At 41.1% G+C, this 15,753-nt stretch overlaps 2 protein-coding genes across 4 annotated transcripts; one reads left to right on the top strand and one right to left on the bottom strand.

Moving 5' to 3' along the window:
- Positions 1–957: 957 nt before the first annotated feature.
- On the bottom strand, positions 958–5,722 carry szrd1 (SUZ RNA binding domain containing 1). 2 transcript variants are annotated; one of them, XM_080443747.1, is made up of 4 exons: positions 5,579–5,722; positions 3,568–3,617; positions 3,170–3,439; positions 958–3,025 (listed from the first exon to the last, which is right to left on the bottom strand). In XM_080443747.1, the coding sequence occupies exons 1-4, from the start codon at positions 5,627–5,629 to the stop codon at positions 2,914–2,916; spliced, it is 483 nt and encodes a 160-aa protein (XP_080299873.1). In that variant the 5' UTR covers positions 5,630–5,722; the 3' UTR covers positions 958–2,913. The 2 variants fall into 2 exon arrangements, with proteins under 2 accessions (XP_080299873.1, XP_080299872.1); XM_080443746.1 differs by having other exon boundaries at positions 959–3,028.
- tmem82 (transmembrane protein 82) lies at positions 5,637–14,069 on the top strand. Of its 2 annotated transcripts, none has more exons than XM_080443745.1 (6): positions 5,637–5,715; positions 11,146–11,218; positions 11,406–11,601; positions 11,757–12,186; positions 12,599–12,786; positions 13,858–14,069. In XM_080443745.1, exons 2-6 carry the CDS (start codon positions 11,187–11,189, stop codon positions 13,951–13,953), a joined length of 942 nt encoding a protein of 313 aa, XP_080299871.1. In that variant the 5' UTR covers positions 5,637–5,715; positions 11,146–11,186; the 3' UTR covers positions 13,954–14,069. The 2 variants fall into 2 exon arrangements, with proteins under 2 accessions (XP_080299871.1, XP_080299870.1); XM_080443744.1 differs by lacking the exon at positions 5,637–5,715 and adding an exon at positions 10,677–10,970.
- Positions 14,070–15,753: the final 1,684 nt, after the last annotated feature.

Raw genomic sequence — 15,753 nt, 5'->3', positions numbered from 1 at the left:
ACATTGAATTACATTTACAATCAAATATTTATAATTTTCTACAATAAGTTGAAACATTTTAGTTCTTCCACGACTGCTCAAACATATTTCCCAGTGAGGCAATTTAGCCAAGATGTAACAAAGATTGTGTTAAAAAATTGGATTGGATGTACATTGACATACTACTGTAATCCCTAATGAGTAATTCTTGAAGATGATTTATTTTCACTACCAACTGTAGTGTTGATACAGCCCTAAAACGGCTGTGATATTGCATACGTATGTCCTAATAGTGCTGTCAATTTCAAAGTGAATGAAGCTAATCTATGAAAAAGTGTAATCTGCAACACAATTGTATGCAATATGTAGTGAGTCCCTGCTTCATCTAAGATAAGGGGTCCTTGGCCTGAATTATTTTAATCTGACTCAAATCTGTCAAACATCTGCATTAATTCCAGTCATGTCACCAAAAGCACCCAAGAATGTGACAGTCCTCACATTCTACCACAAAGCCCTTTTCCCCCCTTTTAAAAAGTGTTTTTCACCTATGACATGGAAGTTGTGGTGGAAACAGAAAAACAATTATAGTTCACATAGATTGCACTAATGTGAGCAAACTGATTTTAAGAGCAAGACAGACCTCTAGTGGCAAAGGGAGAAAAGACATGAGAAAATATTTAATGAATGACATCCTGAAGCCGTTTAGTGTTGCTTCATTATGTGCTGCTTGACATGATTTTGATTTAGTACCGTTTTTATGTGTTAAAACAAACTTTCTCTCAACTATCTCAGACTAACACTGATATCATAGGATTGCATTTTCCTTGGTCCTTAGAACTCAATTCGTAACAATTTACCCTGGGATTAGAGATTTAGGTCTGCACAGCACCAAGAGCCCATTTGAAGCAACCTTCTTGAATGAACATAACCATGCCACAGCCAGCCATAGCAATGAGCCTTTAAGTTTAGCACATGAAAGACTTTTTTTTACAAATTGTTTTTTATTAAATCAGTATTTACAGGCAGTTTGTGTTCTCTCTCTGAGCTCAACCCTGTTTGTTTCCCAGCCTTCCAGCTACATTTCCAGAAAAGTTAACGGTATTAGTCATAAATTCCCTTAGATGTAGTTTGTCTTAACTCACTTACATATGGACCATGTTCAGTAAGCAAACAGCAAGAAACCGATACGGGAGGCACAAGCTGAGTTCAACCACTACAAGACAATTTTCTGTTGGGAAAAACAAACTCTTGCAATTATGTGCAGCACTGAACATGGCTACAATGAGATCTCCCTCTTGCTATGACATCAGAGGGTGGTGAAGATTTATGAACACCTATTGGGCACAACGGTACTAGATAGCCCAGGAAGTTGCTCAAAGAAGCTTCATTTCTACACCACATAGTTGATTCTACACATTCCATTTTGGTGCCAGAGCATTAAGTAACATACCAGCCACGTTCTCAACAATCACACATCCATCACTGTTCCTTATGTGTCCACTTACTTGACATATGGCCATAATGGTGAGCTAACAAGATTCAACTACCTGACAGACAGACCTGGCTTTCATTGGTTCCTTTCATTCCAAAACATGCACTCATCATTGGACAGGGACATATTTTTCAGTGACATTTCACCGCACACTCTACGAGCATTATATTTCTAAAGTAGGTGCCAACCTTAAATAAGGACATTTGCTTGCTGTTCATGTTGTCATCACTATAAGAAGAAAAAATACAATCTCAGTTCATTTCATTCATTCAGCCTCTTTCACTTGCACCTGAGTTCATACGTACATCAGTGAAAGACAAATGAAGAAACGAGCACACAGCTGACAGTAGATATGATGAGGGGGTTAACACACCACCTCGACAAACTGACGAGTGAATTACCTGATATACACACACGATTTAAAAATGGGCTTTTAGTTCATTCAGGTTAAAATACTGCGCTGACATCACTACCGTCTTATACAAAAAAGGCAGAAAAGCTGCTTAGAAATGGGCTGAAATACACAATCCCCTCTTCATTTGTCTTTTTGTATTTTTCAATCGTCATTTTACTTTAATTTAAATAGAAATGAGGACCGTCTGAGGAAGATGGCAGAAAAGAGGGAAAAAAAAGACAAACCGTAAACAGAACATGTCAAATATTCAACTTCCACACACATCACCCTCAATATTAAAACAAATGGCAATGTACATATTTCATTGTTCAAGAGCAAGAAAAATAAAAAAACAAAACCAAAAACATGACAAAGACATTAAAAATAGTTGTGGGTGGGGGCGGTATATCAGGGGAGGTGGATTTTTAGTGATTTCTGGTATTATTATTGCTGGAGAGGCACACGTGCGCCAGGCGCCAGCCCATCTCATTTTGCCATGACCCCCCTGTCACAACTCCTCTCTCTCTCTTCTTTATCCATCCTTCACTCAACACTCAAGTCTTTGCCATACAGCAGTGTCCGTAGCTGATATCCAAAGGAGCCTTCAGCTCCATGGGCTTCCTGCCACGGACCAGTCTCAGGACCCACAAAGGACTGAGCAGAAGAAGGAGAAGAATCCCTGGGCTTGGTGGGTGTAGGCGTGTGGGGAGGGGGCAGTCTCTTAAAGGGATCATCACAGTGAGTCCAGAAGATGTCCTTTTATCACAGTGTCAAACAGATTGGAGTGGGGAGACAAGAGAGAACACTTTCCTTTTTCACTTCCTGCACAAGTTATTTCCTCCACTCCAAATTCCACAATTATTAAGTGGGAAGTGGTAGTGGGGTTGTAGCTGTATTCGTAACCCGTCCGACACCATGGAAATGAAAGGAAAGTTGTTGTTTTTAAAGCAATGCCGTGTTTGCTAGGAGGCAGGGTAATTTGATATTCCACTCTCCTCCTGTTGGTCTCTCTCTTTTCCCCCCCATGGCTAGGTGGCTCTTGGCCCACTTATCTGTGCTGGCGGAAGCCTTGGGTGCCGTCTGGGCCCGCTGGCTGGCGGACAGCGTGATTGTTTGATCGAGTCTCCTCTGAAGGCGGGGCCGAGTTATTGCGCCCTGGTCTGCTGGAGAAGCACAATAAACATCAGGCGGTTCAGCAGAATGTGGAACATGCAAAGCTTTGAAACAGAGGCGATCCGAGTCAAAAGAGCATGCAAGACAGCTGAACTGCACAGGGCCATAGAGCAAAAAGTGAATATTATTACCTGTCCGTGGTGGGCTTATCCTGAGGCGACTCTTCGGGGCTGGCACTGCCCAATATTCTTTTTCTGGCCTCTGCGTACTCGGCCTCACGCTGGGCCAGAGACTTGACCTGTGTGGAAGGCCTGTTCTGAGTTATAGGCAACCCCAGTGTCCCGTTGCTGGAGGGGCGCTTCAAGATTCGGATCTGGGGTGGCGGCGCTGCCGGCAGAGACTCATCCTGGATCACTATGGCTGTCTTCAACGGTGAACGTGAAGAATTGTTACTGGACACTCTGGAAACAAAAATGGACAAATGACAGTCAGACATTTACATTATAGGAGGACGGTGTCCACAGAATCTTAGACTGAACCAAACAAGGAGAATTAGGGGGCCGTTTAGTTTTTGCTTTGCAGTACTTACTTTTCTTTCTGGCTGATCCTTAGCTTCTCCTCTAATCTTCTTTCCATTTCCTGTAATAAAAGAAATATCCAAAGATATGACGCTGTGATTACAAGACATTCAAATTGAATTTGGAAACATTTAGCATGTAGGTAGTAAGTCAGAGAGGCCAACAGACGGGAGAGGCTAGTTTCAGTTTCAAGCTATTTATAAGTTACTTCTGTGGGGCACTTGCCAAGCCATGTTTTTCTTCTCCCCTACCATGGAACGTCAATGACGTTACATGTGCCCATAAAATGATCCTAGATTTTAGACAAACGGGTCCACATTTGCCATAAGAAATGTTGTAAACTTCTGACATGGGGAGTAAAATTCCCTAATGCTATGAAATTACTGTGTGTGTGTGTGTGTGTGTGTGTGTGTGTGTGTGTGTGTGTGTGTGTGTGTGTGTAAGAATATAAACGCATATCAAAGTGGGGTCCATGCAGGGACCCCCAGGGGTTCCTTTAGGATTTATGGATCTGTAACACGGTGTCTACAAATGGAAGGGTTGAGAATCACTGGTTTACGTCCTTATAGTACCAATGGTTATCAAACGTTTAAAAGTCAAGGTCTCTCCTTAACTCTGACAGTATACAACTGGAATCAAATGGACCAATTTGTATAGCCTACTGTCAGAGTTGCAGACGTGTAAAGATCAATTTAGAACCCCCAAAAGGAACCCTGAGACTGGGAGTCCCTGGAATCCACAGATCAACTGCCTTATACACTCAAAGTTACTAGTTGACGTCATTAACTGCCCCTATACTAGTAACTAGTTGCCACTACCAGGCTTCAAGGCCTAACTACCTGGTACCTGTTGACAACATGCTATGCTGTCAACTGTCAGGGAACCCGCTACAAGACAGAGACCAAGGATATGTAAATGACGTCATAAACAATCAGGGAAGTGTCGTACAACTATATTAAATTAATGTAACGGTGCTATTTATGCAACACCGAGTGAAAACCCTTGGGGAGCGAGATCTACAAGTTCACCAACACGAAGCGGATGCGACATTGGTTGAAGGTACATTAATAAAAAGAATGCGAAAAGAAATATTAGCTTTCAGATCGGCTATTTTCGTCACCGTCGTGCGAAAAGGTACGTCCGCCTTTCGGGGACACCTCGTTGAGACATCACCGACGCATCCTTTGGCATATTTACCGTGGGTATAACACGCAGACAACTACCAAGTTAAGTTTAGCTCACATGCTAACTAGCGGCTAACGTTAGCAAAGCCAAAGCCCTAACTTGCCGGGAGGACCGTCACGAATCCCCCTCCAAAAAAACTCTACAAGGTCTCATTTTTTTTACCCACCGCCATGTCGTCGGCTTGAACAAGGTCAAACTATTTATTAGTTGACGTCTTTCTTAGGCACGGTGGCTAACGTGTTAGCTACGTTAGCTCAAATTAAGTTGTGTTGGGCTAACCAGTGTTGCCATAATTTGTGAGAGAAATAAGCAACCAGGTCTAGGAAAACAAACCCCAAAAAACAAAAGAAGAAACAACTAGGCCACATGAGCACTCTAAACCGTCGGCTATTTGAAAATAGCCGGTCTACAAGCTCACAACGCGTCGCATCGAGCTTGTGGATCTGCCATTTTCAAAAACTAAAATGTGGAATATTCGAACATTTAAACATTCTAAAAACACCAATGCTCCCCTGGGCACAAAACACAAAACACGCAAGCCTATAAATAAGCAAGCACACCTTAGAAACAAGCCCAAACGCAACCCACCAATATTTACAAGCAACTTTACAGAAAAAGAAGTCGCTTATAAATAAGCCGACATGGCAACATTGGGGCTAACGTGCTAACACGGATGGCCTGTTACAGAGAGAGGAGTCGTGACATGATGGGGGGGAGGTTGATGACTTGTTCCCACAGCGGATCTCCTGGGATCCATAAAGCCCAGGAGGTCCATCCAGGTCCTGGATACGTTTCTATTCAACCGTAACGACAACGTGAAACTCGTGGTTCTCTTACCCCGCTGTCCGCGGCTTCCTCCCAACTTTCGGCGACCTCCTCATCCTCCATGTTTCATTCTGTTTCAGGCCGACACGCTGCTGCTGCTGTCGGGACGGAGGGGCTCCGTCGTCACGTCTGGGTCTGATCTGATGATGGTCCGCCCCGTTCACGTAGTACACACACACACACACACACACACACACACACGCACACACACAGTGGTGTAAAGTAATTAAGTAAATCTACTCAAATCTGTACTTATAAGAACCATTTTGAGGTATTTTTTACTTTCTTCAGTATTTCCAATGTTTAATACTTTACTTCTTACTCCACTACAATTATATGAAAACTTTAGTTACTTTGTAGATTTGGATTATTATTACAAAACACCACGCTAACCACTTCAGGTTATAGGGTTTATATATATTCAGGTTTATATATATATATATATATATATATATATATATATATATATATATATATATATATATATATATATATATATATATATATATATATATATATATAGGCCAATGATGAGTACTTTTAACTTTTTTTTAAATAAGCCATTGTGCTTTTATGAGCGACCCAGTTTAGAGGACCTTATTGTGAATTGTACTTCCATGTACTGTTTCCATTTATTTTCTAAATAAAGTATTCAATCAATCAAAAAAAAGTTTCTTTAAGTATATTTTGAGACGAGCGTCATGTGAACCATGGCTAATTTTGATGGCGATACTTTTGTACTTTTACTCAAGTACATTTTGAATACGGGACTTCTACTTGTATTGATTGATTGAATACTTTATTAGAAGTTTGCAGAAAAAAGCACATGAACAGTTTTCATTCAGAATTGAAAAACCCAAGAAAGCCATTGGCTTGTTTCAATTGGGGTCCTTTGTACTCAATTCATAGTGACTGTGTAGTATTTCTGCAGTATTGATACATTTACTTAAGTACAAAATGTGAGTACTTTTTCCACCACTGACACACACACACACACACACACACACACACACACACACACACACACACACACACACACACACACACACACACACACACACACCACAGCAAAATCCTCAGTGTTATTAAAGCTGCAAGCCATAGGTTTCACCAGGAGAGAGGTGTGTACTACTTATTCAATAAAATAAGTTTTGTATTGCTGCTTTAATTTAATTTGGTACTTTTTGACACAATACTAGTAACATGGTTACAAATGGATCAAGTAATCTACATATGGCGCTGGATTTGACCGTGTAGCCTACTGCTGTAAATGCATGTTTTTTTATTTGTTTATTACAAATCATCATGACACACAAAACATTCCCATTATTATACAAACAAAACAGATTAATTTAATTTATGGAAAAAAGGGGCATCATGGCTAGTCAAATATACACTGCTTCTTTCATTCAATCAAGGCAAATGTGCTTACACACGGATATAATATAAGCAAAGAAGAAACTGGTAAACGTGCGGTTGCATGACACTGTTTGTTAAACGTGATCAGAGAGAAGTCTCATGATGTTTCAGGATGTATTTACCATTTTCTCATGTGAGCTCTCAAAATGTAGCAATTAGAACATTTTAATTATTAGTTAGTTGAACTTGAGACAATGAAGAGATATTTAACAACAGTCACCAAGTGTTCTGTAGTCTGCAAAATAAAGACAGCCAAAGTCTATAATTTAACATATATTGCACTAATAGTCTTATTGGATGATGAAATCAGAATATAAATGCTATATTTGCTAAATGTAGCCTAGTGTAAATATCCTGACACCTGTATGGACACATGATGTAGTAATCATGAGTGGGAATGTTCAATGTTGCATCTCTTTGCATGAGGTACAAGAGATCCAATTACTGCAGCCCTCGGGTGCACTGCTGCTCACACACTGGGAAAGAGTACTCTACTGTAATTCTTTAGAGCACCTGGTCAGTGACTTTTGTCACTGCCCTGCAGGGCAGGGAACCAACATGCCAACTGCTTGTACATGTTGGAAAAACATGTAACTACAGCATGTTACAGCTGTCTTGACCTGGTAAAAGTAACACAGCTGTCCAGTCTTTCTTCATTTCCTGTCATGTGTGGCATGCAGGGATCACACAGCTGGAACAGATGGCATTGGAGCCTCCTCTGTGTCACTAAGACTCACCTTCATGTTCCTAGCACATTCTGGGAGGCTCACCTTACTCCCTGTAAGGTGAGCCTTTTTCTGAAGTCAATGTTTGTGCTATTCAACAGTTATAAGGGGTTCACAATTGCAGAATCCAAATATTTTGGATTATTAGGGGGTCATTGATTTGGTCCTCCAATTACAAGGGCTGATCAAAAGCATTTAGTTTAGAAAATATGATGTACTGTCCCCTTCAAGCTACTCTCTCCCAGATGACACACAGTTGTCTCAACATTCCTGACACTATCGGAAGCCATTCTGGAAGCCTTCAACTGGTATGCCTCCAAGTTCTGCTGTCACATAATTATGGATGGTCGGAATGTCATAGAATCTCTTTCTGCTTCATCCTTCATTGAGATTTTTGGGAACTGAAAACAAAACAAAAACACGCTGAGGGTGTGGTTTTGTCCCCCTACCAAACATTCTTGAATAGAAACAGCGGTGTGCAACAGAATATAGTCATGGTGCACAGACCAGTGACCATTTTCCCACTGTGCAGCATTTTCTCCAAACTTTATCCTTCAATTGAACTAAGACCTCTTTAAAAATGTCTCTGACCATCAGGTCCACTGCCACCACCTGTGATAGATAAAGTCTCAGCACAAGACTATATGGACATTTGTGTAAGTAACAGTATGAGCTAAATAAGCATGATTATTTACAGATTCATGCAGTTTTTGTTTTAATATTGATTTTTGTTTTGTGTTCAAGGCTCTGACATCAGCAGGGAAAAACCTCTTCCTAAACCTTGAGCCCCGGGCTGTGAGACAGCTGAAGTGCCTGTTCGTCTGCATCATTGCAAACACTCCGTTACTGGGGTGCTGTTTGTCCTTCATAATCCTCTTAGCCCTCCCCAACCACCAACTATCATACATGCAAGTCCTGCAGGGACCGGACGGATGGCCCCTGTCGGGATGCTCTGGGTGGTATAATAGTAAAAGGACCTTCTGTGAGATCAAAGAAGCGCAGATCTCATATGTTTTTTTCGATTGTTATGTTGGCTAAGCGGCACAAACGTTATGCAAAGCTCAGCCAGTCAGTGAAGCCGACGGGTCGGGTTAGCCAATCAGGGAAGCCGATGCCACTCTCCCCCTGACACACGGATAGTCACTGTGTCCTCCGCAGACCTGCAGTCAGATTTGTAGTTTTTGAGCGGTGTAACCGCTCCTATAAGTGGGTTTAGGACCCATCCGTGGTGAAAGCTTTTCTTTCCGTCACGAAAATGTGTCTTTCGCTGTGACGCCATGCTGTGGAAAACACGCCCATAGGCTAAGCTCTGCAGGACGTGCTGTGATTGGCTAGCGAGACGCATGATGAAATTAATAACTCATAAATAGCACCGCTCACTTCACACTGGGTGTGATTTTTTGTTGTCTGAAACTGTTAGTCCAGCCGCATTGCCACTTGGCACTGCACACCCCTAGGGTCATGTGAGACATACACATCAAGTTTAAGGCTGTTTGGTCGGACAGTGCCCGAGTTATGCCCAGGACAGACAGACAGACAGACAGACAGGTATATTTAGGGTTTGTGCAGTGCGCTGGGGTTCTTGGTATGACCATGTAAAAGGTTGATGGAAGGAGAGGTTGTGATTTATAATGGCTTAAGAAAATTCCCCAAACCTTACCATCTAGATATTAAACTCTTATATAATGCACTGTACTGTGTACACTATATACCCAACATTGATGGTGTTAAAAATGAATAAAGATTGCTAGTAAACATAGATGATCGTGATTTTTAGAAAATCATAAATTATAGAGATCTATAGAAACAAGACCAGGAGACCTGGTTCTGCCAGACCCAGACTTCACATGACGTGTCAGCCTGTGTCTATGCCCATGTATGGACGAAAGGGGGACACACGTCGTGCTTTGCACGACGTGTGTCCCTTCTATGCCCATGTATGGACAGACTTTTTTGGGGGACAGATTTTTTTTTGGCTGGGGCCGGAGGACAAAGTGACAGACTTTTTTTTGGCTGGGGCCGGAGGACAAAGTGACCATGCCCATGTATGGACGAAACAGGTACAAAGCCTCATGTAAGCCCGACCCCTTGGGTCTGGCAAAAAGGGGGACAGACTTTTTTGGCTGGGGCCGGAGGACAAATGGCCCATGCCCATGTATGGACAAAACAGGTACAAAGCCTCATGGTACAAAGCCTCCATACATGGAGGAAACAGGTACAAAACATGCACTAGGTCACGGCTAAGCCGGACTTCACATGACGTGTCAGCCTGTGTATACCCATGTATGGACGAAAGGGGGACAGACTTTTTTGGCTGGGGCCGGAGGACAAATGGCCCCTGCCCATTTATGGACGAAACAGATACCCATGTATGGACGAAAGGGGGACAGACTTTTTTGGCTGGGGTCGGAGGACAAATGGCCCCTGCCCATGTATGGACGAAACAGATACAAAGCCTCATGTAAGCCCCGACCCCTTGGGTCTGGCAAATATAGAAATTGCACACAGAAATTACAATGCTGTCTGTAATGTAATTCCATATTTATTTTACTGTGATACACTGTGATGTGCGTTATTAACATTTTTAATAAAGGATTTGGGCCTTTTTAGATGATTAAAGGATTTAAATTAGTCAGTTCTTCTCAGACTCCTAAAGAAAGAAACAAATGCTTATCAGTTGTAAAGTCACAGTGCAATCAAGTATTAAATGTACTTGGCTCTCATGTCACTACAGTATTACTGTAGTTTAACTGTAATATATATTTAAAAGATATATTATAAGGAGTAAAAGTGTTTATCAAAAGACATGCTTTCATATTCTATGTAGATACCATAGATTTATACTGCCATATGTAATGTCTTCCTTGCCTTTAGACTAGAGTGTAATATTCATTATAGTCTCACTGTTATGAGTCAGACTGCAGAGAGCCTCAGTTCAAACTGAAACTATCAGATGACCTTTGGAACGAGCCAAGCCTCTGACAAGGCAAAGAGCAATGTCAGTGCCACGGAAATATCCGTAGAGACGATGAATATTTAACATTCTTGTAATCAGATCTGGAATAATCAGTGATTTTCACTTGATTGTGGGTGGAGTCATTAATTTTAATATGATGCTTTTCTCTAGAACCTAATTAAGTCTTTTGTGCTGTAAAAACAGAAGTCCTTCAGGACAATGTTATCCATGTTTACCTCGTTGCTTCCTAATTTGTCAGCATGGCAGATTCTGGATGCGAATCCACTGGATAGTTTACTTCAAGGTGAGTTCCTTGCTTAATTTCCATTTATCTAGCTTAGGTAGAGCTTTGACAGCGATTGCATTTTACAATATCTAGATTGCCACTTAGCTTCAGTGTGGCTATTTCTAAATCCTATTAGAGAGAGAAATGTGTTGTTGGTGATGACAAATGATGGCATCTGATATCTGACCTACAGGGCTGATAGGCGCATGTGGGATCTCTGTGCTATGTAACCTGATGAGAGTGCATGTATTCTTAGAGGCTGAGACGTGAGTTTAAAAAAGTTATTTGATATGTTCATGAAGATTAATTTGAATGTTTATGTTCAATACCTGGTCAAATTACAAAAATGTTTTTATATTTACTCCACTCTTATCAAAATACTTTCTCAGTACTGATTCTGACCTTTGCTTTCATACGTTCCTCTTTTTTCTCCCCCTCAACCAATCACTGTAGCGATGAAAGTGATGGTGGAGACAGATCAGGCCAGACAACACCCAGACATCAAAGCAGAGCTAAAAGTGGGTTGGGTGGAACGCTCCATTTCTTCCTTTTGATGGGGCTGCTGGCTGTGGTTGGATCCCGAGTGGCCTCCCTGGTGGTTCTAGAGTTTTCTCTTCGAGCTCTTTCTGCTTGGCTCACAACTAGACCAGTAAGATACTACCGTATGATCCGAAACGTCGAAAAGCAGTTACCAGTTACATGCCTTGTATATGAATCATTCAAATTTACAGAGCTCCATTCATTGTATTAATTACATTATTTAATTACAGTTTGTTTTGATTTGCCTCTCACCTGCATCTCCAGCCTTCAAGATCCCAGGAGTCAAAGAGGTTTCTGCAGCACCTGCTAGTTCAGTGCCAGTTCTCCTTGGGTTGTGCCCTAAGCTGTAGTCTAAACTTCCTCCATGAGGGGGCACCCCAACGCTTGCTATGCCTGCTCCTGGCTGCAGCACTCAGCTGGTTCCTGGCCAGGCAGGCCGCACATCTCCTGCACCATGTTGTTGCTCTGTACAAACTCCACAGCTCCCAGCGATACTGTTGCGTGTGCATCGGCCTCCTTTCATCAGGGGACTCCTTGCAACCCATTCTGTGCAGGGCACTGGTATTTACCTTTGCTGTGGCTGCGATAGCTGCCATATCGATCATCAATAAATACTTCCTGTCTGCAACAGAGGCCCTCAGGTTCTGGACACCACTAACTATATGCTATACACTACTGGTGGTCTACATGCAGGGTGAGATGAGATCCATACAGACTGGCCTAAATTAGGCCACAGGAAATTGGTAGTTTGTCAGATTATGTTATATGACCCTGATGTATTCTATATCGCTGACCCATCAGGCAGTATCCCCCTTAATAATCCCACCATGGCCCTTGAGAAAAATGTTATCATGAACCCCAACTAAAAAGTGTCCCTTTATTGATTTCTTGAATCAGGGTACTAAAAGCATGTGTGTGTGATATGATATCCTTGTTTTTAAATTCAGATAACTGATGGCCTCAATAGTTTCAAATTGTGATAAATAGGAGGTTAAATAGAAAATGTGGCCTAGCAGCTGTCCACAGTAGTCTATCTCTTTAATAGTTAACTTAATTTGATAAATGATCTACATGAAACTACCGCAATTTTGTTGTTGTTGTGACAGACGAGCAGCAGCGTCATCCCAACGGTCTGGCCGTTCTTAACACGGTGGTGGTGCGTCTCGGTGGCCTTTTGGTCCTGATGCTGACTGTGGGCCGCTGGGCGGACGTGATTCACATCCTCATCTGCTTCCTGGGCGAGGCCAGCTGTCTACTTCCCACCATGGACTTGCTAGATGTTGCGTCCTCACAGGTCAGTGAGTCTGCCTGGATACATCATATACACTGAAAGATCTTCAGTCCTCCTTTAACCAAAAAGACCCATACAGGTCCAAATGGAGTGGACCGATAAAGGTCCCTTTGTACACTGTCTGAGTTGCAAATGAATCATCACCCAGGACTTTATTGGGTCCAAAACACTTTCTGTTGAACTCTGTGTCGGGACACAAACCGTTTTAATGTGCTCATTAGACTGTGTCACAGGTTGAGCCTGAAAGTCACAAATTTGGATCCCATAGACAGAAAAAAGTGTAAGCCTGATAGCCTACTTTATTAGCAATTATAGGTTTATTAAACCTTTATTTCAGTATTGCTCAGCATTTGTTTGAAAGTGCAATTTAAAGAAAATGTAGAAGACTTGTACAAAGTACATTTAGAGATTCAGACTGCCTTAAAGCTGCCTGCAATCCAGAACTTATTTTGATTAATACAATGTTATTTGAACCAATCTGTATGATAGTTGAGTATGTTATTACAATATAACTAGCACAAACGCATTGATTAGAGGTGGTCTCCCTACATTACATTACATTACAGTCATTTAGCAGACGCTTTTATCCAAAGCGACTTACAATTGTCCTACTTGTCCTTTGAGAAAATTAGACACTGGTATCAGTTTGGACACCCACTGGTTGACAGGTAACCTCGTTCCCAGGCTTTTCTCATCTCACAAGGAGAAAAGCCTGGAAAAGAACTACAGCTGAAAGTGTCTATAGACTTCCGTTGTATGCACTTCCACCAATCACAACATGCTTTTAATGCCCTGGGAATGTAAACAGATCTTCACAGCATCAACGTAACTTCCTTGGGTGGTACTTCCTGTACGTCCACTTAGACACTTTCATTAGCAGTTCCTGCCCAACGTAGTTGACAGGTAGTACTGCCTGAAGCTCATAAGGAGAATATATTCCCAGGCCAAGCGTGGATTTCCTCTGGGCTGGGTGGTAGATATTTGCTCTCCCGTGCTGGGTAGATTGATGTTCTTCCCAACAGTGGCTGTCTTCTATCTCATTTTTATGTTGTTTTCTGTGTGTGCAAACTGTAGGATGAAGAGGAAGACTATAAAGAATACATCAGAAGAGAGAGACAAGGAAAGCACCAAAGGAGGGGCACTGAAGTTAACTACCCTGGCAAAGAATAATTAACATTGATTATTTCTCATAGATTCCTTAAAATATGTCCCAATGTGCCATTTGAAACTATTTTACTTTTATGCAGAACAACTTTTGTAAAGTAACATGATGAAAAATAGACAGTATGTTAACATTTGGCATTATTTGTGGTATTAAAGCTTGAATTCCAAATCGATTAATTCAAGATATTTCCAAACTAGTAGGCTACATAATACATCATGATGAAAAAGGAAATGTATTGAAAAAATATCAATCAATAGTTTGTAAATTTGCCTCATGATCCGTGGATTCTTATTAGTTTTTTTGAACATCAAGCTAATAGTTATAAGCTATACTGTATAATATATGAGCTATCACAGTTGAAACTCCTGAGAACAGCATGAACATAGAAGAAAATACAGTGCAAAAGATGTGGGATTTATAATGGAGCCAATGCATATGATCAAACTGTTTGATCATAGTTGTTGTCATAGAAAGCACAGTACAGTTTATTCATATAGTTTGCAAACATAGATTGGTATCTTATCGATAGTGTATTAAGCGCCAACTTGTACACTATAGCCCTGTGTCTAAACCTGAGAATGCAGTGCAATCCGGGGAGAAGGACAGAGATTGATGTGTGAGGTGTTGAACAACAAACATTACAACTATGGTGTCTTAAGCCTTAAGGAACAATAAACAAATGCTTAATCTTACTACATGTCATGTTCATATAGAGCTGGTGACTGTGTAACCACCTGGATTTAAACCTCGGTTTGGAAACCAAACATCTCCCATCCAGTCAACTCTGCTACCCTAGACGTACTTATGACTGAATAAGAAAATACAAGGCGCTGGCCTAGCGATTAAGGCGCATACCACAAAGGCTCTAATGCGAGACGCAGGTTCGATTCCCCAGCAGCGTGTCACTCCCTATCTGGCTGACTGCCTGTCTCTTTAATGTGTACTGTCAATAATGGCAGAAAATCACCAAAAATATTTTTGAAAAGACAAGACAGCCTACTATAAAAGACTTGACATTGTATGTCAAAACAACGTGACAACAAGTTGTCAAAGTATGTATGACACAAAATGGTGATAACATATCAGCAAGTGTTCTTGCTTGCTTTGTACGTCTGGATTTTGGTCAGATGACCAATTATTTGGTCAGATGACCTAATTGTATAAGTCAAGGTCAGGCATTTCAGGCTTCACTTTTTCTTTTCTTTTTTTACCACACTAAACAAATAGATAGTAGTTAGTAGTTATAAAATACAGCATTTATAAAATATGAGCACAGACAAACAATGCCTCACCTTTTTTTTTATTATCATATTGCAGGTTTATTAAGTCTAAGCAAGTAACCTATGATCTTTATAGTATTTATCAACTAAACAAAGGCTCGTCCGTTCCCACACCAACGGCCTATTACAGTATGTTATTGTGGTGGGCGTTGGGCCCTCGATCACAGATTCGACAGCTTCAAAAGAAAGGCAAAATGGCTGACAACAATGTTAATGGAGTAAAGTCACACAAAATGGCGTTACACAAAGAAATGGCTACTTAAACTTAGCTTGTATGCATTCTTGTATTCTATACATTCAAAGAGCAATGTCAAACACCACTTTGCAGCCTTTTTCTTTTATAATTGGACTAGCCTAATTCAAGACAATAAAAGTTTTTTTTTTTTTAAAGAAACTTATGCCATTTGTGACACTGCCATTTGTTATATCCTATTCGTCTTCATAATAAGTGACAGCCTTACTTGCACACAATTTTACATTGCTCTAAATTATATCCCCGACCACCCCAAATTGAATCCACATTTT

The sequence above is a fragment of the Gymnoscopelus braueri genome (genome assembly GCF_963280865.1).
Source record: "Gymnoscopelus braueri genome assembly, chromosome: 12".
In the NCBI taxonomy this organism is placed as follows: domain Eukaryota; kingdom Metazoa; phylum Chordata; class Actinopteri; order Myctophiformes; family Myctophidae; genus Gymnoscopelus; species Gymnoscopelus braueri.
The sequence above is the reverse complement of the archived record's forward strand: the minus strand, read 5'-3'. Positions and strand labels throughout refer to the sequence as shown.

What these genes read in the sequence shown, in the direction of transcription:
- tmem82 (XM_080443744.1), top strand. Translation starts at nt 10,886, where the DNA reads ATGTTATCCATGTTTACCTCGTTGCTTCCTAATTTGTCAGCATGGCAG. An exon ending in ACTGGATAGTTTACTTCAAG is followed by an intron (nt 10,971 to 11,145) that starts GTGAGTTCCTTG and finishes TCTGACCTACAG; the next exon opens with GGCTGATAGGCGCATGTGGG. An exon ending in ACTGGTGGTCTACATGCAGG is followed by an intron (nt 12,187 to 12,598) that starts GTGAGATGAGAT and finishes TTGTTGTGACAG; the next exon opens with ACGAGCAGCAGCGTCATCCC.
- szrd1 (XM_080443746.1), bottom strand. Translation starts at nt 5,629, where the DNA reads ATGGAGGATGAGGAGGTCGCCGAAAGTTGGGAGGAAGCCGCGGACAGC. An exon ending in AGGAAGCCGCGGACAGCGGG is followed by an intron (nt 3,618 to 5,578) that starts GTAAGAGAACCA and finishes CTTTTATTACAG; the next exon opens with GAAATGGAAAGAAGATTAGA. An exon ending in AGGATCAGCCAGAAAGAAAA is followed by an intron (nt 3,440 to 3,567) that starts GTAAGTACTGCA and finishes TTTTGTTTCCAG; the next exon opens with AGTGTCCAGTAACAATTCTT.